This window comes from Macrotis lagotis, chromosome 1, assembly GCF_037893015.1.
Source record: "Macrotis lagotis isolate mMagLag1 chromosome 1, bilby.v1.9.chrom.fasta, whole genome shotgun sequence".
Taxonomy (NCBI): domain Eukaryota; kingdom Metazoa; phylum Chordata; class Mammalia; order Peramelemorphia; family Peramelidae; genus Macrotis; species Macrotis lagotis.
In genome coordinates this window covers 151,295,560-151,323,190 of record NC_133658.1, presented here as the reverse complement: position 1 = coordinate 151,323,190, position 27,631 = coordinate 151,295,560, and the positions used below count along the sequence as shown (strand labels likewise).

The window sequence follows — 27,631 nt, the reverse complement described above, 5'->3', positions numbered from 1 at the left end:
GCTAACTTTCTAGTCATTATCCCAAATTATCTTTCCTAAGATAAAGCAGGAGATAGAACAGTTTTTCCAGGACAAAAGACAGATGATAATGTACTAGAGATGCAAGCAAATGGACAGAGCAACAATCAAATGTTCTACTGACCTTTGTAACCACTTACTGACCAGGAGGTTTGGGGATGATGGGATCAGGGAAAACCTCATCCATGATTGATAGAGTGGTGGAACAGAACAAAGGAAAACATTGGTTGTATGAAATAAATTTCCTCACCAGGACCACTTAGAAGTAGGGAGAGGTATATGAAATCATGGCTTACTGTGATCTCATTCTCATTTAATAAGCAGCTTAGTGGGTTCCTGGGGCACAAATTTCTCAATAGAATTCTCTTCTCCTAAAAGTTATGCACTAAGCTCTAACATTATTTCTGAGGAGAAAGCATTAATAACAGCCTTCAGATACAATGCCAATGCTTTACACCTCAGATAATTTTATACCAGCTACAATTGTGCCTTTGAAGACCATCTGGCTAGAGAACAGATTTTTTAGTCTTGATTTTTCCCTCCATCTATCAGAGCTGCAACACCATATCCTCCTTGAACAATACAATGCTTGGGAACAACCTCAGGGAGTATATTTGGAAGTCTTGCATCTCCTTCTTGCCAGTTGATGCAGGTAGCATGCATGATAACATTGTCATCACAGCTTGTAGTTAATGTTGAAGGAAACTCAGTACAGTTTAACTAGGAGGAATATAAATTCTAAGAAGAGAAAGGAGAGGCGAGCTTTTCCTAAAGGCAATATCATGGGCCTCCAAACAGAAGAACCAAACAAGGAAAGCCAGGCTGTGACTGTGAGCCAAGAAAAGGAAATGAGTTTTATGGGGGTGGCAGAGAGGGGAACAGGAGAGTCTTTCCAGCTCAAGGCTTGTGAGATAGCCTATTACCTCAAAGAAAGCCTTCCTTCAGAAAGCCCATCACTTTTTTCCCTATCCAAGTATATTATCAGTTTTTGAGTATGGGTGGTAACCACACCTCAGGGCCATAATCGTTCTTCTCTGAGGAGCAGTGGAAAAGCATTACAGTGGTTAGTCTTGCAATGGGCCCCCTCAATCATTCAAGAGTATATGGAGATGAATAAACAGTTTGTTGACAGAAGTTTCTTTATTCATGCCTTCCAAGAGCCTACACTTCAGTAAAATGTGGGCTTAAGAGTTCATGGGAAAAAGGGTATTCTGCAGTTTGTGTTTCAGGACTTTTCAAAACTGTAGCTTTACCTGTGTTTTCTGCTTGAGGGGAGAAAAGCTGGAGCCCTTTCCTTTGAGATACAGCTGACAAAGGACAAGGGGAAGGAGTTGGAGGTTCAAGTAGAAAGAAAACCAAAAGAAAGTCTTACTTTCCCTGGCTCCATTTGGGTCTCCACTGCCCTTTAGAATTCAGTCAGTACAAAAAGGGGGAGACATAAATAGACTATAAATAGAGTGGGCATGAGCCCATAAATACAGCAGCAGGCATGGGCATATTATTTCCATTCTCTCCAAAGGTTATCAAGTCATTCATCACCACTTTAGAAGAAGTCAATGAACCCTTATAATCTCTGGACAGCCAGCCATGATTATTTATTGGAGACAGGAGTTGCAGGTTTGAATGATCTTCTGGGTCCCAAAGGAGTTCAGGAATGAAATTCCTAGGGCAAAGAGCAAGTGGCACCTTTTCACCCTTAAGTCAGCTGGCTCTACCGCTGTTTATGATCCAAGAGGGATTCAAAATCAGGGAAACACACAAGCTTGTGTTTCACATGGCCCAGCACCGTCAGATCACCTGTTCTGCTGTCTCCAATGCCCACAGACACCAGCTCCTACAAGTGAAGGAGGAATGATCTCATTGTCATTTCAACTTTTCTTGAACCCCAACCAATTCTGGTTCTCTAACTCAGCACCTGGCTCCAATATCCCTCCTAAACAAGTTCATCCCATAGGCCCTTAAAAACATATTGGTTACTCCTTTCAAATATTACCTGCAAAAATGAGCAGGAAGTACCCACTGTTACATCCAGAGTCACTTTGCCCAGAAGCAGTTGTACCTTGCCTGATTTTCGGATAAGCAGTTTTCCCACCTGACCCTCGGTCAAGTCACTCAGTGTACATAGATTCTCTGCCAATTTAGCTTCCTATAGATTAGATCAAAAAGAAGTCATTTTCAAATGTGCCAAGAAAATGAGCTACCCTCTTCCCTATGACCTCTAACTAAATTAAAGCAGGGAATTAAAGGGACTGGGTTCCTGGATTTTCAGAGAAGCCTCTTGTACCAAAATCTCCCATGAGTCAGGGAGCAGATAATGGGACCCTCAGACTTCTCCTCCCTAGGCCGGTGTCAAGCTCAATTCCCTTCCAAGCTTCCCCACTTACACTGTTCATGATCATACCCGGTCTTTCTCTGGCTTCACAAGCACCATCTGCCCATCTTCCCCTTGAACCTCTGTCTTGATGGGTTTGATGTCCTGGGTGGGAGGCTGTCCAGGAAGGGTGTCAGGCAGCTGCAGGAATAAAAGCTCTTCCTCCTTGGCAAAGCTCAGCTCCCTAAGTAAGTCTGCTACAGACACATCTTGAGGAAGTCCTGGTGCTGCTCGGCCAGGCTTGGACGGGGCAGCTGCCTTGACCTCCTCCTCATCTTGTGGCTCCTCTTTCACTGTATCATAAAGCAAATGAAGGGAATTCTACCAGAAAACATTTCTAGAGGAAATGTGTGCATTTGCGTGTGTGTGTGTGCAAAAGTTTGGAAATCTCTGCATTTACAAAAAAAAAATTAAAAACTCACTAGAAAGCACTTAAGTATTCTCGAAATTTCAATGTTTTGACTTTTTGTTTTTAGGATTTTATTTAAAGGGCATTGGAGTTAAGTGACTTGCCCAAAGTCACCCAGCTAGGCAATTATTAAGGGTCTGAGGTTGAATTTGAAGTCAGGTACTCCTGACTCCAGGGTCAGTGCTTTATTCACTGTGCCACCTAGCTGCCCCCAAAATTTCAATGTTTTAAAGATTTTATAGACAATAATCCAGAAATATGCAAATTGGGAGATCCATAAATGGCTCTGACCAAAGGAACATTTAGAAAAGAAATTGCCAACAGTTTCAAGATACAATTTAGAGCTAGAAAGCATTCCAATTCCAGGCTAAGGTCATAAAAAGAATGTATCACAACCTATATTGTAACATATGTTGTATCAGCCTTGAGACCTGGGAGTGTGTTTGCATTCAATCTTTTTTAGGCTTTGAGGTCAGAATTCAGAGGATGCATCTCACTCCTGAGCATCAACCTGTCCTGCAGGTAAGTGGTTAGTGGGCTACGAGACAGATAGCTGCAGACAACTGAGCTCCTGGTGCTGGACAGTCTAGCACAAGGGCAGAAGCTGGTGGACCTCCCTGGTGTGGCAAGTCCTACTTTTCTGTAGCCATCTGTCAATTAAGAGCCCTTGAAGGGACTATTTGGAGATTCCCTACAGAGGAGGGAGTGAGACAAGCTGAGAGGGGAAAAAGGATTACCTTTCAGTGCTGGCCCATCCACCTCCATGCTCTCTTCCTTGGCACTCCCCAGCCAGGGCTTAACATCAGGTTCTTCACTCTCTTCTTTAAAAAGCCATCCTGAATGAGCCAGAGGAAGTTGCACGGGTTTGTTTCGCATGTCATTCTTGAGCCCTGGGTCATCTATGAACTGCCAGAGGGAAGAATCAGAAAACTCTTCTAACTTGGCAAGAAGGAAATGCAAAAATATTCAATGGTACTCAATCTTGTCCTTTTCCAACCAGATGGCAAAAATTCCCAAGACTAGAAGCTGAGGAGTCTTTCGGGAGACAAGAACTCTTCTTTAGTCATGCCTTCCCAGAGGTCCTCCCCAGTACCACAGAGATGCCCTCTTCTCCCCGGGATACCCGAAACTTACATCATCTTTCTCCAGCATGCGCAGAATTTGTTTAGTTTCCTCATCTGTTTCTCTCTTCTCCTTTTTAATGTTGATAATATGAGATGGGCCAAAGTCTGACACATCCACTGTCTTATCCCAGTTGCCTGTAGGAAACCATTCAGCTCATTTGAAATAAGAAAGAGTCCAAGAAGAAGAAGAAGGAGAGGACATAACCAGGGAATATTAAATCAACCACTTATTCTTCTTCATGACAGGTTGGCCATTTCCAATATTCCTAGGTTTCAATCCAAAAGACTTCATTCAAATTTACCACTTGTTTCTTCCACACTGACCCCTGACATTCTCATACCTTTTTTCTTCATCATTTCTGCAGGACCCTGCTCAAAGATGGAGTGGGACTGGATCACTTCTGGACGACCTCTTCCCCGACCATGCCCATCTCGTTGTCGATCTCGATCCCTCTCTCGTTTCTCTTTCTTAACTGATATTTCTTCCTTTGGTCTGGGGAAAGAAAGTGTTCCTTTGTCTAAGGAACCTTATTTCCCCCACTTCAAAAAAAAAGGGACCTTTTCTAATCTGGGGACCATCTCAGTTTTGTGGTTCAGTAGTCAAAGGCCATATCTTTCAATTCTAAGGATAAAGTGAGTCAGAACTCAAACTGGAGTCTTTCTCCTCCTATTCTTCTTCTACACAGACCTTTATAATATGATTCCTATAATTTTCAACTTTACATACTGGTGACTACTGAAATACAGAATTTAACATGGTTAACTAACACATTTTATATATGTTATATAGCTATATAGGTCACCTTAATAGCTTCACAGAACTCCAAGTTCCTAAAACAGTTAAATGAGGGGAAGCCTCACAAGAGGCCAACCACTTACTCTTCCTTGATCTTCCGGCTAATGATGTTAGGAGTGAAGGTTTTCTGGAAATAAAATAATACAAAATCACAAAGTATAGAACACACTACACCAACCTTTCCCCCCCCCACTTATACAATATTATGAACTAAACTAAATTGTCTTAGGAAGAGAAAGTGTTCAAAGTCATGCAGTAAAGGTAGAACTATGTAAAACTTCCAACACTCAGCTTCATTTTGCCTTTATCTGTAGCTTTATCTCTACCTCCACTATCCTTGTTCTCTCCAGATATGCAACTTTTCACTTTAGGAAGAAAAGTTTATTCTTGATATAGCACAGATACAACACTGACAAATTCATCCTTGTAGTGATCCCTACAGGCATAGGTCCAGCAAGGCACCTGCATTCTTCAACATCTCTCTGGGCTAGCTTATTCACCTCATCTCAACTTGCAGACATGCTGGTAGGTTTGGTGTGTGTGTGTGTGTGTGTGTGTGTGTGTGTGTGTGTGTGTTCTCAGAGTGGAGGTCTGGTCAAGTGGGTGTCCACAATGCTACTATTCATTTCTTAGGCTAACCTGAGTCCCAATGATATAATTCCCATTTATTTTTTCCAATTACATGCAAAAATAGTCTTCAACATCTATCTTTTTGTAAGCTTGAGTTCCACATTTTTCTACCACCCTCCCTTTTCTCCTGCTCTCCATGACAAGCAAACTAATATTAGTTATACACATATAATTATATTTAACATAGTTCCATATTTATCATGATGTGAAAGAATCAGAACTAAAGAGAAAAAACATGAAAAAGAAAGAAAAAAAACCAAGTTTTTAAAAGTGAAAAGTATGTTTTGGTCTGCCTTCAGACTCCAAATCTTTTTCTGGAAATAACATAATTTTCTATCACAAGTAGTTTAGAATTGTCCTTAGTCACTAAAATGCTGAGAAAAGTTAAGTTCATCACAGTTGAATCACATTATACAATATTTCTATGTACAATAGTCTCCTGATTCTGCTCTCTTCACTCAGCATCAATTCATGCAAGTCTTTCCAAGCTTTTTGGAAGTCCTGCCCTTCATGATGACTTACAGAACAATACTATTCCACCATATTCATACAAATTTATTCGGTTATTCTTCACTTGATAAGCATCCCCTCAATTTCTAATTCTTTAAAAAATTTTTTATTTATTTAAGGCAATGGGATCAAGTGACTTGTCCAAGGTCATACAGTTAAGTAATTATTAAGTATCTGAGGCTGGATTTGAACTCAGATCCTCCTGACTCCAGGGCTGGTGATCCATCCACTGCGCCAGCAAGCTGTCCCTCAATTTCTAATCCTTTGCCACCACGAAAAGAGCTGAATTTTTTTATACATGTGGGTCCTTCCCCCCCTTTTTATGATATTTTGAAATGTAGACCTAGTAGTGTTTTTGTTGAATCATAGTTCCAAATTGCTAGCCAACTCCAACAGTGAATTAGTATCCCAGTTTTACTATATTCTCTCCACTATTATTTTTCTTTTTTTGTCATTTTAACCAATTTGATAAGTGGTACCACAGAATTGTTTTAATTTGCATTTCTCTAATTAACAGTGACATAGAGTATTTTTTCATATGACTATAGACAGCATTAATTTTTTCATCAGGAAAACTGCTTGTTCACATATTCTTTGACTATCAATGGTCTTAGAAATTTAACTCAATTCTTTATATATTTTAGAAATGAGTCCTCTAGACCAGAAAGGACAATGATCAGTGTTGGAGGAGATGTGGGAAGTCTGGGACACTAATACATTGTTGGTGGAGCTGTGAACTCATCCAACCTTTCTGGAGAGCAGTTTGGAATTGCACCCAAAGGGCAACAAAAATGTGCATACCCTTTGACCCAGCAATACTACTACTGGGTCTATACCCTGAAGAGATTATGAATAAGGATTAAAAACATCACTTGTACAAAAATATTCATAGCAGCCCTGTTTGTGGTGGCAAAGAATTGGAAACTGAGTAAATGTCCATCAATTGGGGAAATGGCTTAATAAACTGTGGTGTATGTATGTGATGGAACACTATTGTTCTATTAGAAACCAGGAGGAATGGGAATTCAGGGAAGTCTGGAAGGATTTGCTTGAACTGATGCTGAGTGAGATGAGCAGAAGCAAAAAAACACTGTACACCCTAACAGTAACATCGGGGCGATGATCAACCTTGTTGGACTTGCTCATTCCATCAGTGCAACAATCAGGGACAATTCTGGGCTATCTGTGATGGAGAATACCATCTGTATCCAGAGAAAGAACTGTGGAGTTTAAACAAAGACCAAAGACTATTACCTTTAACTTAGAAAAAAAAAAAACCTGTTATCTTATTGTGCAGTTTTGCTATCCCTTATACTTTACTTTTCTTCCTTAAGGATATGATTTCTCTCTCATCATATTCAACTTAGATCACTATATACCATGGAAACAATGTAAAAGCTAACAGACTGCCTTCTATGGGGGTGGGGAGGAGGGAAGCAAGATTAGAGGAAAAACTGTAAAACTCAAAATAAATAAAATCTTTCTAAAAAAAAGAAAAAAGAAATGAGTCCTTTATCAAAAACACTAGCTTTCTGCATTCCTTCTAATCTTGGTTGAATTGGTTGTTTGCACAATTTTTTTTTAATTTAATGTAATCAAAATTACTTATTTTGCATTTTATAATGTTCTCTTACCTCTTGTTTGGTCATAAACTCCTCCCCCTCCTTAGATCTGAGTGATAAATGACTTTGTTTTCCTACTTGGCTTGTGGTATCAACCTTTATATCTAAAACCTGTACTCATTTCCATCTTATTTTGGTATAGTATGTGAGATGTTGGTCTATATCTAGTCTCTATCATACTACTTTCCAGTTTTCCCAGTAGTTTTTGTCAAAGAGTCAGTACTTATCCCAGAAGCAGAAGTCTTTGGGTTTATTAAACAGTACATTACTAGACTCATTTACCACTATTTCTTTTATACCTAATCTATCCCACAAATCCACCACCCTATTTCTTAACAAGTATTATAAAGTTTTGATGATTGCCACTTTATAATATAGTTTTTGTACTTCCCATTTAAATAAGTCAGTCACTAATCATCAACTCTCAATCTTGAAACATCTGCTAACAGGAAGTAAGGCAAGAATAATCATAGACACACACACACACACACACACACACACAGAACCTAGCAATGAAGCAAATAATTAAGAAAACTCAGTCACAAAGCAACTTGTGACTCTGGACTAAATGCTTTAAATGTCAGGTCTCATTTAACCAAGGTTCCCATCTGCTCCTTTCTGAGCCTCTTCGGTTTCCTGATACAGGAAACTAATTTCTCTACTTTCAAGTTACTGAAGTAGCCTTTTACAGAAGTTGCAGCATTACACTCTCTACGAAGCAGCAATTCCCTGAAGCTTATAATTTACCAATTTAATCAGGTGTTTTGTTTTTTTTTGTTTTTTTTTTTAGTTTTTTTTGCAAGGCAACCGGGGTTAAGTGGCTTGCCCAAGGCCGCACAGCTAGGTAATTATTAAGTGTCTGAGGCCGGATTTGAACCCAGGTACTCCTGACTCCAAGGCCGGTGCTTTATCCACTACGCCACCTAGCCGCCCCATGTTTTGTTTTCTCCGGCTTATGAGAGGGCTTCCCCTTTCTAAGCAGTAGACAACAAATAAGGCAATGCCACTGTTCTTCAAACAGCTAAGAATGATTTCCTTCAATCAGTCCTTGGCAAAGCAACAACTCATCTAGTATCCTTTAGACACAAAGGACAATACAGGTAGGCAGTTGTTTCTTTTTCTGCCTTTTCAGTTCTGATTTCTAAGGCTTCAAAAACTAGATCTACTACAAAGAGTAAACTATTTCTAACTCATAAATTCAAAATTCCTAGTTTTATCAGAAATAACACAAACAAAAAAATACAAATTTTCCCATACTTCCCCAATTATTCTTCCATTTATACAGTTTTTCAGACCTATCTTTTAGAACCCTGAAAAGGATCACATATAAATGGGCTTATGGACAATACCATGCATCTTTGAGCAGTTTTCAAAAAGGTCCCTTACATACATTTATCTGAAAGACATTTACTCCCAAGTTCTCAGAACTGTCAAGCTGCTTTTATCACATAAATATCCTTTTCATATCCCTTATGGTTTAAAAAGTCCCTTTAAGAAAGGGGCAATAACTTATGCTGATTAAGAATCTGTTACAAAGGCAATTCTGCTGATCATATCTACACAAAGCAATATATCAATTTAAGATGACTACACCAAGATATTTCAGGTTGACTAAGTGCATGGTTAGCAACTTAAGGAAATGGCTAGGAGAGAAGCAGTAGCTCTGACAGCTCTTAACTAGAGAGCTGCTGCTAAAAGTAATCTGAAGTCTAATCAAATAGTTTCCCTCCTATCCCATCTCTAACTCATCATTCATAGACTTCCTGTCATCTTCCTAAAAAACTGTTTTGATCTCACCTAAACATCTTATTTATTTGGTATTTATGGCTCTATCTTCCCAGCCTTAGCTTAAGTAGTGTACCTGCATGTACTCTACTCACCAGACATGTAAGACTAATCTAGCACAGTGGAAAGCATATTGGACCTAACATTAGGAGAGTTGGATTTGGAAATGAACTCAACACTTACTACTTGTGTTATTGTGGGGAAGATGCCATCTCCAGCCTTAGTTAGAAAGCGACAAAAATAAGGATAATATCTGTAGATAGCTGTTATGAAGAATTAATGAGATTATATATAGAGTGACAATTTTACCAACCTTAAAGCTCTAGATAAATGTCTTGGGGGGGGGGGGGGGTAATGGGAAGCCAAGAGGTTAAGTGACTTGCCCAGGATCTACAGAGCTAGTAGTAAGTGTTACCCTGACCCCAGGGCTAATACTCTATTCACTGTATCACCTAGCTAACTCCATAAATGACAATTACTCTTTGTGGTCCTCTCTTCTTTCTTCCTAACTCCTCTCTTCATTATCTCCACATGTTTAAATCCTTCCTTTCCTTGAAGACAAAATTTAGACTTCATGAAGCTCTCCTTAATTCTCCATGTGGAATCTCCAATTTTTTATCATCCCCTGTCTAGTCCTTAGCCTTTGTTTCATTTTACCCTCTAGTCTATTTTGTGTACCAGCCTTATTCTGGAGGGCAGAGGTTTGCAAACTGTCTAAATTGGCTGCTCTCAGTTTAGACCTCACAGACTTCTTCCCCTGTATTTCATCCCTCATTCCCACCTCTCCATTAGACTGTAAGCTTTTTTCTGTAAGAGACTATCTTTTCCAACTTAGTAAACTGTAGCAATGCCTCACATACTTAGGTGCTTAGTAAATGTTCATTGATTATTTGTTGACTCTAGGAGACAGGTTACTATTAGCATTCTAAATTTACTGAGACAGTGAAGACATGCCATAATCACAGTTAAGGAGTATCTGCAGTCAAATTTGAACTTAGATCTTCCTGATTCCAAATGTTTCACTCTACCACATTTCACTGCCTCAAGTACATCCATTAACATATCTCAAGGCAGGCACAGTAGACTGCAGAAGGGAAATAACTAAAAAGAGTTCCTGGAAACTCATTTGTTTGTTGACTTGGTGATTAATCAAAATCACTGATGCTTTCTAAGTCATTCTACTTCCATTTAAAACACCCCAACCACTTGCCTGCAAGCCACTATTGCCATGATTACCCTAGGAAATCAAGGCTTTCCAGCTATTGTCCTCAGACTATTCATTTATATGACTTCTTCCCCCTTAAAGTTGTCCAAATGTTCTTTTTCCCCCCATTTATTTCTTCCACACTTCCAATGTTCTCTTTAAGTCGATTTCAATAGCAATTAAGTTTGGGGAACAGAGGGACCAGTCTCTGAGCTTTGCTTCCTGTCTCACAGCCCATGGCACAGCTCTGCATCTGATGAGGAGGCCTGGCATGATACAAGTGATGACCAGCAATGAAGAGGAGGGCAGCTACTGCTGACCTTTCATCACACCCAATCTATATACAGCAGACAGAGTCAAAGACCAGAAAACCTGGGCTCCAGGAAGGCCCAGATCTCTTGAGCTTTAGGCTTTATTTCTAAATGTCTGTGGGGTATTCTCCAGCTACAAGACTCCCTGGAACCTGTTACTCAATACATGCAAGAAACTAAACTCATTTCTGCAAATGGTACAATCACCAGTCTCTCTGTGACTAAGGCTCAAAAGTAGGAAAATTTCTTTCCTGCTTTCCTCTCTGTCTCCCCAGGATCTATCGGTAGCCAAGGCCTATCAATTCAAACTCTTATAAACTCTCTAAAACCCAACCCCTCTTCTCTACTCACAGAGACATCATCAGAATTTAAGTCATTATTTCTTCTCTTAGGTTATAAGTCAGAGCCAGAGGGGACCTCAGATACCACCCAGAGGAGGCGACTAGGATTCAGAGAGATGGACTAATTTGTCCAGGGTCATCAGTAAATTAACCTCTTGATTCGTTTCCCAAACTTCTAGTTTCTCCACTCTCTAATCAATCCTTTACCAGAACTGCCAAAATCATTTTCTCCAGGTACAGGGATGACCCATATAGCTCATGATCCATCAGTGATTCTCCATTTAAGATAAATCTTAAATACTTAGTCTGACATTTAAGACCTTCATAATTGGTTTTTACCTCTAGGTGATGTATTATAGTTCAAAAGACAATGGATTTGCCCTTCAAGAGCAGAGCCTGCAGAGATGTAAATTTATGCTCAAGATGACAAAAAACTCTAACATTGGGAGGTATTGATCGAAAGGAGCCTTGGAGGAGGGAGAGCACATGTTTTGTGAGAGAATGGTTGGCCTGGGTGGTCAGTAAGCTCTTTCACCTCTAACATTTCTGTTTCTGTGAAGTCCTTGCTCCCATGCTTATAAGTGCAATGACCTTCAGCAAGTCATTTTGGGTTCCAGCTATAGGAAGATAAAAGTCTCTTCTAGCTCTTAATCTTCTATGATGCTATCTTTGTCAAGTTACTTCTTTTCATGAACTCCCAAACATTTGCAAAGGCCTTCCCAAGCATGTATCAAAGTCTCACCACATCACTACTTGTTCTTCAAGGCTCAGATCAGAGGTCTGATCTATGAGAAGCCTGCACCAATTGAAGGGGACATTTAATGGTTGTTAAAGTGAATTCTCAGGGGTGGCTAGGTGGTGCAGTGGATAGAGCACTGGCCCTGGAGTCAGGAGTACCTGAGTTCAAGTCCGGCCTCAGACATTTAATAATTACCTAGCTGTGTGGCCTTGGGCAAGCCACTTAACCCCATTGCCTTGCAAAAAACCTAAAATCAAATGCATAAATAAATAAATAAATAAACAAATAAATAAATAAATAAATAAATGATAAAATAAAGTGAATTCTCAGCTCAGCTGGGTGGCATAATAGCAAAGGTCTGTACTTGGAGTCAGGAGCAACTGGAGCAAATTCCTTTTCCAACATTTAATAGCTATGACAGCCTCAGCAAGCGTGGTCTCCTAGTGAGTCACTGTAAAATGGAGAAAATAATAATGTGCACTGTCTATTGTACAAGGCTGATGGTAAGAAAGTGTTTTTGAAAAACTTAACATGCTGTAGAAATGTGAGAGTTGCTCTCTCCTTTGGTAATACTGAAGCTGGTCCTTTCACAGGTCTGTACTGAAAGCTCCAGCCTAGCAGGGCCTTTATGGCCTTGTTTTACCCTGGTCTAAGGACCCAAGAACCATGGTACTAAGTTTCTAAAGCAGAGAAGCTGGAGATAGGGAAGGGATGGGATTGAGGGAGAAGAGGCCTCTGGGAGTTACAAGTTAGAAGACTTTAGGCTGCCATCTTGACTGATGAATTGTGGCCAAGCCCCTCAAAGATGGAGAGCATAGGAGGGGTGGCTAGGTGGCGCAGTGGATAGAGCACTGGCCCTGGAGTCAGGAGTGCCTGAGTTCAAATTTGGCCTCAGACACTTAATTACCTAGCTGTGTGGCCTTGGGCAAGCCACTTAACCCCATTGCCTTGCAAAAAAAAAATGGAGAGCATAACATTTACAGCATAACATTTACAGATGGTGTTGAGGACAGTATTGTGTAAATCATAGTGCATGCCAAGTCAGCCACCTTCATCACTTTCAATCACCAAAATGTTGGCAACTGGATGATGTCTCTTTTTTTTAAACACACAGCAACACATGAAGGTGATCTACTTGCTAGAGATTTGAACCAGAGAAATCTCAGGTCCTTTAAAGACTAAAGGATTGTTATTAACATTTCTGCTTAAATTATGTCTTTAACTTTTTCCTCTTTCCGAGTCATCCTGCTGCCAGGTCTTTGCAATTCTATCACTAGACAGCTCTTATGTATATTTTCCTTTCACTCAAGAGTTACCAACCTAGTCCAACCCTTCATAAGTCTTACCAGGACTACAGCAATAGCCTTCTAAGGAGTTTCTCTCCTCTCCAACTTAATATTCACACAGCTGCCAAATCAGTTGTCCTAAAGCAGAAGTCTATGTCACTTCTCCTAATCAAAAATAAGCCCATGGGGACAGCTCTTGTGGCTCCCTAAAGGGAGTACTAGTTCTAGTCTCAGGGAGGATCTGAGTTCAAATTTGGGCTCAGACATTTACTAGCTGTATGGCACCTCACAAGTCACTTCTTAACCCAAATGCCTCCAAAAAAAGGTCAATGGCTCCCTATTGCCTCTTGAATTAAATAAGAATGACTTCTTGGCATTTAAGGCCCTTCACAGCCTGTCCCCAATTTACCTTTTAAGTCTTATTTTGTATTCCTTCCCCTCCTCTAGTTTACATTCCCACCCATCTAGACCATACCTTTGTACAGGATGGCATCCGGTGCTTGGAAAGCTTTCCTTCTTCACCTCTACCTCTGGAAATCCCTCCCACCCTAGGGCTCAGTTCAAGTGCCAACCTTTCAGGATTTACCACCATCATAATTAAGTACTCCCTGTAGGACTTGTCTCTCTTCTATATCCTATTGTTGCTGTTGCTCAGTCCTCCAGTCTACTGGTGAGCCCACTTGGGGTTTTCCTTGCCATTTTCTTCTCCAGCTCATTTCAGAGGAGGAAACCGAAGCAAAACAGGGTTAAGTGACTTGTCCAAGGTCACACAGTTCATTAGTATCTGAGGCTGGCTTTGAACTAAGGAAGCCGACTATTTGGTATTGACTTGTCTATGTAGGTGTGTATGTATGGTTTTCTTCCATTACACAGAACGGAAGCACCCAAGGGAAACAGCTACTTATTTTTGTCTCCCCATTTTCAGTACCTAGCACGATCACTGTCATATAACTTAATGTTTGGAGAACAAATTTCTTCACTCAAATTTCATTTTTCTGATGCTTTATCTTGAGGAAGCCACCTTGATGCCGGAGGAGCACGAGATCGGCAGGCTGCGGACCTGCCCGTGTTGGCTCTGGACAGACAGCCTCATGGCCAGGCTGGCGGCAAGCACGCCGCCGGCCTTGGAATCCAGTTTGACTCAAGGGGCACTTGGGGGCCCGGGGCAAAGCCCGGCACCAGCTAGAATCCAGTTTGACTCAAGGGGCACTTGGGGGCCCGGGGCAAAGCCCGGCACCAGCTAGAATCCAGTTTGACTCAAGGGGCACTTGGGGGCCCGGGGCAAAGCCCGGCACCAGCTGGAATCCAGTTTGACTCAAGGGGCACTTGGGGTCCCGGGGCAAAGCCCGGCACCAGCTGCCTCGGTTTCCTCGGCTGTAAAACCGGGATCCTGAGGCGCCGGCCTCGAGGCATGAGCATTTGTGAGATTTCTCTCCCATGTGGACCAAAGTACAACACGCAAGCATGTAAACACTGGCAGATTGCCTGGGGGGAATCGGGGGAAAGTTGTAAAACTCAAAATAAATGAAATCTTTAATAAAAAAATAAAAGCATCTGCTTAGCAGGCGGCGCCGGCTTTGTTTGCCCTCGAGGGCTGCTGCAAGGGCGGGGAGCCGGGCACGCGGGGCGCCCCCTCCCCGGGGCCGGAGCCGCCGCACCCCTGCAGCAGGGGGCCTCGCGAGCCCCGGGGGAGGCGCGCGGTCGGGCCGGGGCGCGGGGAGGCCCGTCTCGGGGCTCCTCCTTCTTACCTTCTTGACGCCCCCGAGGGTGAGGTCCCTGGAGCGGATGGAGGGGAGGCGGCCCGGAGTGAGGGGGGCCGCGGGCCGCCGCCCGATCAGCCCCCGGGCCCCGGGCAGCGAGGGGCGGACCCCTCCGGTGGGGCCGGCTTCCCCCGCCGAGCCGCCCTCCGACATGCTGAGGCCGGCCCGAGCCGGAGCCGCGTGGAGAGAACCCGGCCGAGACGGCACCGCAGCACCGCGCGCCCCACAACCGGGCGGAAGGCGGCCTGTGGGGAAGGGCGGAAGCCGTCGGCGGGCCACTTCCGTCTCGTTCCCCCGCGCGTCACTGAGGCGCCGCGGGGAGAGGCGGAAGTTGCTGCGCCTGAACGGGTGTCGCCATTTCGGTAAAGGGCGGAAGTGAAAACCCGGTAGCTTTTTTATCTTTCCTCTCGAAGGGTCGAGGTTTGGGTGGCGCCATCTTTTTAAAGGGCGGAAGTGCGGCTGTGCGGGGAGGGCGGGAAGGCGAAAGAGAGTCCGGGAGCTATGGAAACCAAGCATTCCGTCCTTGGACCGGGCCTCTCCCCATCCTTCCGCAATAAGTGAAGGGTCAGAAGGCGGGAGACAAGGAATCCTGCCCCTTTAAGGCAGCGCCTGGGGCGCATCAAGTGCTGGGAGACCCAGGCCGGGCCATTCTTAAGGGAAGCCCCGAAGCCGGGACGAAGGACAGGCCCAGCGGAGCTGGCCGGAGTCCGGCTCGTAGTCTGGGGAAAGGCGCAAGTCAGGAGGCGGCGCCAGGCGGCTCCAAGCGCGCCGCCCCGGCCTCAGACCCCCAGCTGGGTGGCCCTGGCCAAGTCACTTAACCCCGTCACCTCAGTTTCCTCATCTGTAAAAGGAGTGCGACAAGGAAACGGCAAACCACTCCAGGAGCCATGGAGAAAAGCCCAAGAGATCGTGAAAAAGGGCAAAAACATCACTTGTACAAAAATGTGCACAGCAGCCCTCTCTGTGCTGGCAAAGAATTGGAAATCGAGTAAATGTCCTTCAATTGGGGAATGGCTTAGCAAACTGTGGTATATGTATGTCATGGAACACTATTGTTCTATTAGACACCAGGAGGGGGGGATTTCAGGGAAGCCTGGAGGGATTTGCATGAACTGATGCTGAGCGAGATGAGCAGGACCAGAAAAACATTCATTGTGCACCCTAACAGCAACATGGGGGTGATGATCGACCTTGCTCGTTCCATCAGTGCAACAACCAGGGACAATTTTAGGGTATCTGCGATGGAGAATACCATCTGCCTCCAGAGACAGAACTGTGGAGTTTAAAGAAAGGCCAAAGATGATTACCTTCATTTAAAAAAAAAAGTTGTCTAATGTACTACATAATTTTGCTATCACTAATTTTTTTTCTCGAGGATAATTTTTTTTTTACTGTCAACACATTCAATTTTGATCAATGCATAGCATAGAAACAATGTAAAGATTATCAGATTGGGGCGGCTAGGTGGGCATGGCTAGGACACCAGCCCTGCAGTCAGGAGTACCTGAGTTCAAATCCGGCCTCAGACACTTAATAATTAATTACCTAGCTGTGTGGCCTTGGGAGAATCACTTAACCCCATTGCCTTCCAAAAACTAAAAAAAAAAAAAAAAAAAAAAAAAAAAAAAAAGATTATCAGATTGCCTTCTGTTTGGGGGGGGAGGGAAAGGATGGGGGGGAAACATATAAAATTCAAAACCTTAACAAAAAAATGATAGAAACTACTATTGTACATAATTGGAAAATAAATAAAATATTTATATGCTTAAAAAAAGAAAATCCCAAAAAGAAGTCAAAAGAGAAGAAAAGTGAGAGAAGACTGGCAAGGGCCAGTGTGCAGAGAGTTTTGAATAGCTCATAGAGGAGCTTTATTTGATTTTGAGCTAATTAGGAAGCCATTGGTGTATGCTGAGTTGGCAAAGGGATAGAAGATGATGACTTCAAAGAGAAGCAGAATCTCGTGAAGGTCTTTCAAGACTGGACATTTTTTAAATCACTAGAGAAGAAACTATTTAGTAGGAAGTGGCTATTTTCCTTGGATTCCTTCAAGTCCTCTTCTACAGAAGATTTTTCCTGAATCTCCTTCTGCTTCCTCCACATCTCTATTTTTTTTTTTCATATTACTTTCCATCTCCTCTCAGTCAATAAACATCTAATAAGTGCCTACTATGTTCCCAGGAACTGTCCTAAGTTCTGGTAATACAAAAAGAAGCAAAAAACAGTTACGGCCCTCACAATCTAATGGGAAGAACTAGAAGCAAATTTGTACCAAAACTCAAGCTTTCTTCAGGATGAATAGGAAAAAATATTAAGAGAAGGAAGACACTAAATTTAAGAGGTATCCTGTAAAATAATGGAATTTCAATTGAGACTCAGGAAGTCAAGGAAGCCAGTAGGTAGAGATGAGAAGGAAGACCATTCAGAAATTGGAAACAGCCAGAAAAATGCCTGGAGCCAGCAGGGAAATGTCTTGTTTGTGGAGCAAGACTTCCACTTTGCTCCATAGAGATTTTGGAGAAAAAATTTCTTGAGTGAGATCAAGAGATCAAGCCCACAATCTTGAATAAGTTGGGTTTAGCTTAGATCTTATCACATACCCCATCTAAAGAGCTTGCTTATTCTTGTTTATTTTCTGGCAAATTATAAGCTGTATAGTTTTCTCTGATTTCTGTCTGCTCTTGCTGGATAAATGGATTCACTAGTTATTCACTATGATGGTCTTTTTTATAACTAACATTTGTTGGGAAGGAATCAAGCTAGCAGGTTAGTAAGCTTGGAGCTACCCTTCTCCTTTACAGTACCTAATGGTTTTCCTTCTGAACCTTTAAAATCATAGTCCTAGAAGAGCAATATTTAGAGGCAGAAAGATATAATTCTAATGTAATATACCTCTTGGAGACTTGAGGAAAAAAACTGCCAGTCTTGTACTCCTGGGACCTTCCTGCTTCTCTCCCCCACCCCCCCATTAATGTGCTGATAGTGGTATATCCACTAGTTGAGCTCCCCTCTCCTTAGAGACAAACTAGACCTCAGGTGATATCTCTCCATGGGCCCTCATGAGCCCCATCAATAGATGGGAGTCCACATAGTTTACATTCTGTTGACTTGTCTGCCCCAATTAGGTTCCTCATGAATAGGGATTGTTGCCTCCTTTGTATCCCCAAAGCCTTGCCTAGGGCCTAGCATATAGTAAGCTCTTCAGAAATGCTTTTTGATTGATTGATGTATATATGTATATATATATATATATATGAAGAAATATATAATAGATATATGTATGTCTGTGTTTGTATTTATGATGTTTTATGAATCTTAAAGTGCTTTATAAATGTAAGAATTTTTTTCTTCCTTGGACATTTTGAAGATTATTTCCTTTATTATAATAATGATTCTTACCACCTGAATGTTAGGCCACCAACATGAAGAACATTCATTAAAATAGGGAAGGATTACAATCTACATGAGTAGAGAGCATGCCCATATAGAGGAAACTGTTTAATTTGATAATTTGATCAAAACCACAGGATAATAAGGATTTTTACTTTGATAGTTTGATTGCAATGCCTCTTTGCCTGATTGTTCTATGAAACTCTTATCTTTATTCTCCCCTAAATCCACAGTGTACTAAGAGCCTTTCTCTAATTTTTGATATGTTCTGAATCTCACTACTTTGCTAAGTAATAATAACTAGCATTTTATAAGATTTTAGGATTTAGAAAAAGACTTTGCAAATATTATCTTATTTGATATTCATCACAACCTTTGGGGTCAAGGTCTATTATTATCCCCATTGTTTAGATGAGGAAACTGAGGCCAGCAGAGATTATATTACTTGGCCAAGTTCATATAGGTAAGAAGTATCTGAAACTGGATCAGAACTCTGGTCTTCCTGTCTCCAAGTCTAGCACTCTATCCACTGTACCACCTTCCTGCTTCTATGACTGGCCCATCTTTTTTATAGCTATACCTTTCTCTGATGATATTTCTTCTGCCACTATTTCTGCACAACTCCTTATTTATAATGTTACAGCTTGCTTACACCCACCATATGTTTTTCCATTGCACTTTGGGTGATCCCCAACTTCATTTCTATAAATGGTTGTAATTTTCCATGACTCAGAACCATATGCATCACTGGAAGAATATTGGTGATAAAAAGATGAACCTTTATTTCAGTGAAAAATTTAGGATTGTTAGATTATATCAGGAATAGGTCAACCAGACCCTTGATTTCCTGGTCTAGGGCCAGAAAGATGGATATGTGCTCCATTCCCTTGATGAAGAATATGGGTCATGTTAAAATGAAGTAGTAATAACTTAATGGGCCCTATAACTGGTAGATTGTGTCAGAGATGAGTTAAAAGGAACTGCCCCTTCCTGTACTATAAAAAAAAAGCTGGGGAGAAAAATATATTCCCATTTGGGATGCCTAGAATGTTTTCTCTACCTTGAATTCCAGCAAAGAGGGAGGACTTTGTCCAAATACAGAGCAGGGAGACAATGTGCCCAGGTTAGCCTGAAGCCTAGACCACTTGCTTTTACTCCTTTGTTTCCCTTCTTGACCAGGGGTCAATGAAGGACAATGCGGACAAATAGAGATTGGTAGCTCTGGCAGCTGGACTTGAATGCCTATTGCCCACTAGAAGGTGACGACTGTAAGGTCACTCTTTTGAATGAGAGGACCAGCCTAAAACTTGTGAGATTCAAGAAGCACGCCTCAGGGGCGGGCAGGTGGCTGCTCTGCAGCCAAAGCCACCTCGGCTGTGTGGCCTTGGGCAAGTCCCTTAACCCCACCGCCTTGCAAAAAACCTAAAATAATAAATGTTAAAAAAGAAATATATATATATATATCGGCTTGCCCCTGACATTCCCATGGTAAAGCCAGTCCCTTTTCCTGCGGGCGCCCTTAACTCCAGCAGGTTGCCTCTACGGTGGAGGGGAGAACATTTATGTGAGAAAAGCTGAAAAAAAAGAGCCAGCCGAGGGAGAGGCCGGAGCCGGGCCGGACGGAAGGGGGCGGAGGGCCGAGGCGCGGGTAGCAGCGCGCTTTCCCGGCCGCGCGGCGCGGGGCCAGCAGGGCGGAGGGCCCGGGCCCGCGGGGGCCGCCCGGCTCGGAGCGGCCAGCACGGACGCCCAGCCCCGGGGGCGGCTGAGCCGCGGCGGGCCGGGACCGCAGAGTCCCGCCTCGGGGCCCGGGCTCCGCGCCACGGGCTGCGGCACGGGCCCTTGGGATGGGAAGAGAGGCCCCGCGGCTGCCGGTGCCCGGCCCCCGCGCCCGGGGCGGCTGGTGGGCACGGAGGGCCGGGGAGCACTGGCGGAGGGGACGTCGGAGGGTGATTACCCCAGGACTCCTGTTTGCCGCTGATGAATAAATATGATGATTATTCCTGTTTTTGCATCTGCTGTTCATAGAAACTATTTCATGCTAAAGAATTAATGGTATCTTGGGGCGGGGAGGTGGCGCGGTGAATAAAGCAGCGGCCCTGGAGTCAGGAGTACCTGGGTTCAAATGCGGCCTCAGACACTTCATAATGACCTAGCTGTGTGGCCTTGGGCAAGCCACTTAACCCCATTGCCTTGCAAAAAAAAAGGACTAAAAAAAAAGAATTAATGGTATCTTGGGGGTTGATCTTGAAGAAATGGGAAAGTACATAGGGAGGAGCAAGAGGAATAGATGTCCGCCATCCCATGCCGGGATTGAGTATAAAGTTTATAGAAGCACGACTTACTCTAGCTTGAGAACCCCAGATCTGCCCATTTTCAAGTAAAGTCAACCCAGGGGGCAAAACACTGTGCCTCCATCACACCCATCTTGGGGGGACACCCTAGACACAAGCCATAGCTGAACTTTGTTTCAGAGATTCTCTTCAAGTCAACCTCTGGTAACAGTAACAAAAAGAAAGCCTGAGCTCCTTCTTTGGGGTCAGGTGTTCCTAGACTGAATTCAAATCCTTTTGGACCCCCACTGCTGGACAGAACTCCTTGGGTCAAAGACTGTTTAAAATATTCTTCTCTTGGGCCAAGCTTGTCATATACTGTTCATACTTTTTACTATGTGAATAATTAGGATTAAAATCTTGTGATTACAGATATCACTTAGGATTTTCTGCATTGTATTTAAGGTTGGTACAATTGGCACAATGACATTCCTGAACATTTGGCAGGTATGCCCCGAGGAGCTAAGTGGCACAGTAGTAGAGCTCCAGTCCAGGAGTCAGGAGGACCTAAATTCAGATTGGACCTCAGACACTTACTAGCTGTGTGATCCTGGCAAGTCACTCAATCCTGATTGTCTCCCCCCAGAAAAATAAGTAAATAAGTGGTATGCCCTTTCCAATTTGAACTTTTCACCAGACATCCTTCATGATAGTAGCAAATAACTTGCTGGACGCAACTTCATGTTTTTTGGCTTGCTGTTCTACAATAATATTCCAAATCCTATCATTTTCCAAGCATTATTAGGTTTATACCCCCCCCACTATCAGTTTGCCTTTAGCTTCTCCCAACTTGCACTGAAACCACTCCTATGCCTCATCTTTCTTCATTCTGATAGCTGAGGACCTCCTCTTATATTTTACTGAGCAAATAGAACATTTTCCCTAGGAGCCCACTCTTCTCACTCACAACCCCTTGATAACATCTTTAAAAAAATTTTTTATATAAATATTTTATTTGTTTTCCAATTATGTACAATAGTAGTTTCTACCTATTGTTTTTGGTAAGGTTTTGAATTTTACAATTTTTGCCCCCCCCCTTTCCCTCCCTCCACCCCCCCATAAAAGGCAATCTGATAATATTTACATTGTTTCTATGCTATACATTGATCAAAATTGAATGTGTTGAGAGAAAAATCATATCCAGGAAAAAATAAAATATTAGAGACAGCAGCATTATGTAGTACATAAGACAACTTTCACTTTTTTTAAAAAATTGAAGGTAATGGTCTTTGGTGTTTGTTTAAACTCCACAGTTCTTCCTCTAGATACAGATGGTATTCTCTGTTGCAGATATGCTAAAATTGTCCCATTTATTGCACTGATGGAATGAGCAAGTCCATTAAAGTTGATCATCACCCCCATGTTGCTGTTACAGTGTATAATGTACTTCTGGTTCTGCTCATCTTGCTCAGCATCAGTTCATGCCAGTCTTTCCAGGCTTCTCTGAAATCCCATCCCTCCTGCTTTCTAAGAGTGTTCCATAACATACATGTACTGCAATTTGTTCAGCCATTCCTCAATTGATGGACCTTCACTTGATTTCTAATTCTTTGCCACCACAAATAGAGCTGTTGTGAATATTTTTGTACAAGTGATGTTTAACCCAGTAGCACCTCTCTCCTCTTTTAATCCAGTCTCTAGTGAAGAGGTGACCTTTTTCCTCAGCAAGGCCAATCCTTCTCCATGGGCCTTTGATCCCATTCCCTCTAGTCTTCTCTAGAAGATTGCCTCTTTCTCATATTAAATTTCTCCTTATCTACTGGCTCCTTCCCTGATGTTTAAATCTTCCTTACTCTTAAAAAACTGTCACAAGATGCCACCATCTCCTAAGGCTCTCATCTGAATCATTTCTCTTTCACAGCCAAGCTCCTAGGGGAAAAAAAAAAACTTGCCTGCATTTCCTCCCCCTCACTCACTTTTTAGCTATCTGCAGTCTATCTCTTCACTCAGCTGAAAATTGTGCTCTCCAAAATTACCAGGGATCTTTAAAAAAAATTGCCTTGATATCTTTTTTTACATTCCTTCTTTTTACCGCTATCTCTCCCCCTTTTCCTCCAAAATAAAAACCCTATCCTGTATAGCAAATCTTTTTCTAAAGAGGAAAAGAAAAAAAATTTCAGCAAAACCAATGAAACAATGAAAAAAAAACCTGATTTTATATGCAATGTTCCATTTCTGTGAACTCTTACCTCTACAACAGAGTTTGGAAAGGTGTCTGTTAGTAGCTCTTCTTTGGGGTTAAATTTTATATAATTTCACAATATTCAGTTCTGATTGTTTTGTGTTGATTGTTCTTCCATTTAAATAATTTGCATAATTCCATTTATTGTTTTCCTGACTTACTTCACTTTTCATTAGTTCATGTAAATATTTCCATATTTTTCTGTATTCCATATTCATCACTTTTTATACCACAATACTGTTCCGCTACATTTATGAATCATAATTATTTAACCATTTCCCAACTGATGGGAATCTTATATTTGATGGTAGGGACCATATAATTTTTTTCTCTAATGCCCAAAACATTGCCTGGCACATACAAAATATTTAATAAACTTTTGTTGATTGGTTAACCACCCTCTCTTCCTAGAAAAATTTTTTTCTCTTTGGGTTTTTCAGTAACTCTTGCTTCTTCATCTACGCTTCTTGACTGTTCCTTTAAGAAGTGTTAAGGACCTGAACTAGTTAAGGACCTGAACTAAAGAGAGAGATTTGAGCAATGTTGAAACATAAATAGCAAAATCTGGATATGTAGGGTGAAGGAGAGTGAGGAGTCTTTGAATGATACTGCAATTGTGAACCTAGGTAACTGAAAGGATAGTGATGATGAAATTTGACAGAAATAGAAAAATTCAGAAGGGAGTTGAGTTTTGTTTTGGACATGTTGATTTGAGGTATATGGTATATCCATTTTGAAATGACTAATAGGCAGTTGGGAATGGATGACAGGAGCTCAAAAGAAGGATAAGGACTGAAAATTCTTATATGACTTGATAAAATTATTAAGGGTAGAGAGAGAAGCAGACCTAAGAAAGATATGAACATCTGCTCACAGTTTGGAGGCCGAGGAGACTTAAATAAAATAGGGAAGGACTGGAATAGCCTCTGAAGGAGAAGAGAATCAGTTGTTGAATTCTTTCAGCTGTGTCCAACTCTGTGACTTCATTTGAGATTTCTTGGTAAAGATACTGAAGAAGTATGCCAGATCATTTTACTGATGAAGAACTGAGGCAAATAGGGTTAAGTGACTTGCCCAGGTTTACATGGCTAGTAAGAGTCTAAAGTTAGATTTAAACTCAAAAAGATGAGTCTTCCTGCTTCCATAGCCAGCACTTCATCTGCTGTCCAGAGAGAATCAATTAGGGAAGAGTTAAAAAAAAAAAGGTTATTTGATTGAATTAAAGACCTGATTGAGATTAAATAACAAATTTACAATGCATGTATTTGGCTCGATTGTGTGAATGGAGAAGGCAGATGAGGGGAGTGATCCAGGGTAGGGGTTTAGCAAGGAATAAAGCATCAATAGGACAAGGGTTTGCCTCAGTTTCCTCATTTGCAAAATGAGCTGAAGAAGGAAATGGCAAATAACTCCAGTATCTTTGCCAAGAAAACCCCAAACAGGGTCACAAAAAGTCAAAAACAACTGAAAATGACTGAACAAAATAGTACAAGGGGGCAAGGGATTAATGGTGGACCTGGTTTACTCTAGGAATCAGACTGAGAAGGGAGAAAAATGAAAGTAGCAGAGTTGAGATGATCAGACTATATCTGGAGTGTTACTCTATATATACCTTTTCCCTGAATATGTTTTGTGAACAGTTGTTTGCCTGTTTTCTACCCCCATTAGAACATGAACTCCTTGAGAGAAGAAACTGTTTTTGCCTTTTTTTTTTTTTGGTATCCACAACGCTTAGTACAGCATCTGACACATGCTATAGTTAGTTAGTCATTTAGTCATTTTAGTTGTGTCTGATTCTGTCCCCCCCCCCCCCCAATTTGGGATTTTCTTAGTAGTGATACTGGGGTAGTTTGACATTTCCTCTTCCAGCTCATTTTATAGAAGAAGAAACTGAGACCAACAGGGTTAAGTGTCTGAGGCCAGATTAGAACTCGAAAGATGAGTTGTCTTGATTCCAGAACTAGTGCTCTATCTACTATGCTACCTAACTGCCCTACATGTCTTATAGTGACATTCTCAGAGACCATGACATCAGGGAGGTGAAACTATGACAAGCACATGAATTGAATTTGAGTGAGGGGGGCTGTGCTAAGTCACCAGCTTCATTTTCTCCTCCATAGCCTTCTGGGTCCAGTGGCCAGATATGAATCAGGATGACTGGAGCTGATTCTAGATGGGAGGCAGTCAGTTAGTGTCTGAGGCCAGATTCAAACTCCTGTCCTCCTGGCTTCAAGGCTAGTGATCTATGCACTGCCCTACCTAGCTGCCCCAATTTATAGCATGCTCTTAATAAATGCATATTGACTGAATGATTATACCCTGTAAGAAATTAAAGAGAGGAAAAGAATACTATGTGTAAAATTACATGTAGTAGCAATAAATAAATCATGACACGTGAATGTAATATAATACTATTGTGCCATAGGAAATGGCTAAATGGACATAGGAAACCGATGCTGAGTGAAGTCAACAGAATTAGGAGAACAATTTACACAATGATCATATTATAAAGGTAAACAATTTTGTAAGAATTAAGAACTCTGATCAGGTAATGATAAACCATGAGTCGAGACCTGAAGATCGTATACACTATCTACTTCTTTTTTATTTTAGGGTTTTTTTTTTTTTTTTGCAAGGCAATGGGGTTAAGTGGCTTGTCCAAGACCACACAGCTAGGTAATTACTAAGTGTCTGAGGTTGGATTTGAACCCAGGTACCCCTGACTCCAAGGTCAGTGCTCTGTCCTCTGTGCCACCTAGCAGCCCCCACTATCTACTTCTTGATAGAGAGGTGAGAAACTTCAAATACAAAATGAGAAATATAATTTGAATAAGAACAACTTTGGAATTTTTTTACTGTACTTATTTGTTATTATTTTTACTGTACTTATTTATTACCTGGAATTTTTACTGTATTTATTTATTATTAGGATTTTTGTTTTCTTTTTTATTGTTTAATAGGAAGGAGGTATCAGTGATAGGACAAATAATAAATGTTTGTCAAAACAAAAAATTAAATAAAAGAACAGGGAAAACTGGAAAGCAGGCTGGCACAAATTAGGCTGAGATTGACATCCTATACCATAATCCATAATAAATTAAAAATGAATATATGATCTAAAAATTAAAAATAAGGCCATAAAACATTAGAAGATAGGAAATAAATTCTTTACCAAAAAAGGTATATAGTCAATTACAAAAGATAAAATAATTTTGATTACATGAAACTAAAAAAACCTCTTGCACAAAATTAATGCATCCAGGCTAAGAAGAGAAGTCAGGTCTCTGTGTGTGTGTGTGTGTGTGTGTGTGTGTGTGTGTGTGTGTGTGTGTGTGTGTGTGTTGGGGGTGGGTGGGGGGAATAAATTCAAATATCTCTTTGGTATCCAAGAATAATTGACAATTAGCAGAATATATAAGACACTGAGCCATTCTCCAGTAAATAAGTGGTCCAAAAATATGAACAAAAAAATTTGCAAACTCATAACAACTCTGTGAAAAAATATTCCAAATTACTACTACTACTACTAAAACAAATGCAAATCAAAACATTCAGAGGTTTTACCTCACACTCAGCAAATTGGAAAAGATGATAAAAATGGGAAAAGTTAATGTTGGAGAGGTTTAAAAAGACAGGCATTCTAAAGTATTTTTGCTAGAACTGTGATCTGGTAAAAAAAAATCCTGGAAAGTATTTTGGAAATTTTCAAATAAAGTAACTAAAATGTTCATATTCTTTGACCTAAATATTACACATTTAGACAAATATCCTCAAGAAGGTCAAAAGAAAGACTAATTATGTCAAAATATTTAAAGCAGCATTTTTTTTTTCAGTAGTGAAGAATAGGAAACATTGACTGAGGAATGGCTAACAAACTGTGATATATTTATGTATGGTACTTTGTTATAATAAACAACAAACATAATGAATACAGGAAAATCTTTTAATGATATGAATTGAAGTAAGATGAGCCAGGAAAATAATATATTACAATAATTACAACAACATATATAAAAAATAAAACAACATAGAAGACAATAAAAAAACAATAAAAAATTAACATTGTTAAAGTATAAAGGACTTGCTTGCTCCCCCAAAATTTCCCCCACTCATCTGATGAGGCTGGGGTCCATGGGCATGGGACATTGGATGTACATTAGATTTCTTTGATGAGTTCATTGGTTTTATTGAATTTTTTCCTCTTCTTACTTTTTTCTTTCCTTTCTTCTTTCCCTCCTTTCTTTTCTCTCTTTCTTTCTTCTCTTTTTTTCCTTCCTTCTTGCCTTTTTCTCTTCCTTCCTTTTCAATAAGAAATGAATTTCTGGGAGAGGGAATAGGGAGGGATATAGGGAGAAAAATAAGTGATGTTATAACAAAATTTATCAATAAGAATTTATTTAAAAGAAAGAAGAATATGTGCTTGGATGGTGGGCATGCCACATAGATCAGAGAGAAAAGGAAGTATCCTCCTTGCTCTTCACCATCACTCAGCAACCTCACCTCCTTTGAAGTCCAGTTGTCTCTATTATCCTGTCAAATCCTGATCTCTCTTATCTACTAGACTCCAGGTCACTCTCCTTTTCTCTAGTTCACTACTTACCTTATGGTCTTCCTTTCTACCTCAGTCCCTTCTCTTATCTGACCTCTGCTTGAGGACCTCCCCTGAACAGCAATGCAACACCTCTCCAGGCAAGAAGGCATTGTAAAACATTTTTCTTGATGTCCAGTCCAATTTGCTACTTTACATCTTTTAGACACATCTCTTGGTTCTGCCGTCTGAGCCCAAACAGAACAAATCTCTTCCATATGTTCTTCTAATATTTGAA

General features: G+C 41.1%; 2 protein-coding genes across 2 annotated transcripts in view; both read right to left on the bottom strand.

Annotated features, from left to right (window-relative positions):
• Positions 1 to 1,362, bottom strand: part of PIWIL2 (piwi like RNA-mediated gene silencing 2) — a 100,014-nt gene extending 98,652 nt beyond the window's left edge. The window contains exon 1 of the transcript XR_012473251.1: positions 1,272 to 1,362. The gene's annotated coding sequence lies outside the window, so the exon portion shown is untranslated. The remainder of the gene's footprint in view (positions 1 to 1,271) is intronic.
• Positions 1,140 to 15,150, bottom strand: POLR3D (RNA polymerase III subunit D). Its single transcript, XM_074209138.1, has 8 exons — positions 14,895 to 15,150; positions 4,802 to 4,845; positions 4,264 to 4,415; positions 3,933 to 4,057; positions 3,536 to 3,704; positions 2,420 to 2,682; positions 2,012 to 2,164; positions 1,140 to 1,852 (listed from the first exon to the last, which is right to left on the bottom strand). The coding sequence occupies exons 1-8, from the start codon at positions 15,057 to 15,059 to the stop codon at positions 1,730 to 1,732; spliced, it is 1,194 nt and encodes a 397-aa protein (XP_074065239.1). The 5' UTR covers positions 15,060 to 15,150; the 3' UTR covers positions 1,140 to 1,729.
• Positions 15,151 to 27,631: the final 12,481 nt, after the last annotated feature.

What these genes read in the sequence shown, in the direction of transcription:
- POLR3D (XM_074209138.1), bottom strand. Translation starts at nt 15,059, where the DNA reads ATGTCGGAGGGCGGCTCGGCGGGGGAAGCCGGCCCCACCGGAGGGGTC. An exon ending in AGCCGGAAGATCAAGGAAGA is followed by an intron (nt 4,416 to 4,801) that starts GTAAGTGGTTGG and finishes TTCTTTCCCCAG; the next exon opens with ACCAAAGGAAGAAATATCAG. An exon ending in CTTCCTGCTCATTTTTGCAG is followed by an intron (nt 1,853 to 2,011) that starts GTAATATTTGAA and finishes CTTCACTTGTAG; the next exon opens with GAGCTGGTGTCTGTGGGCAT.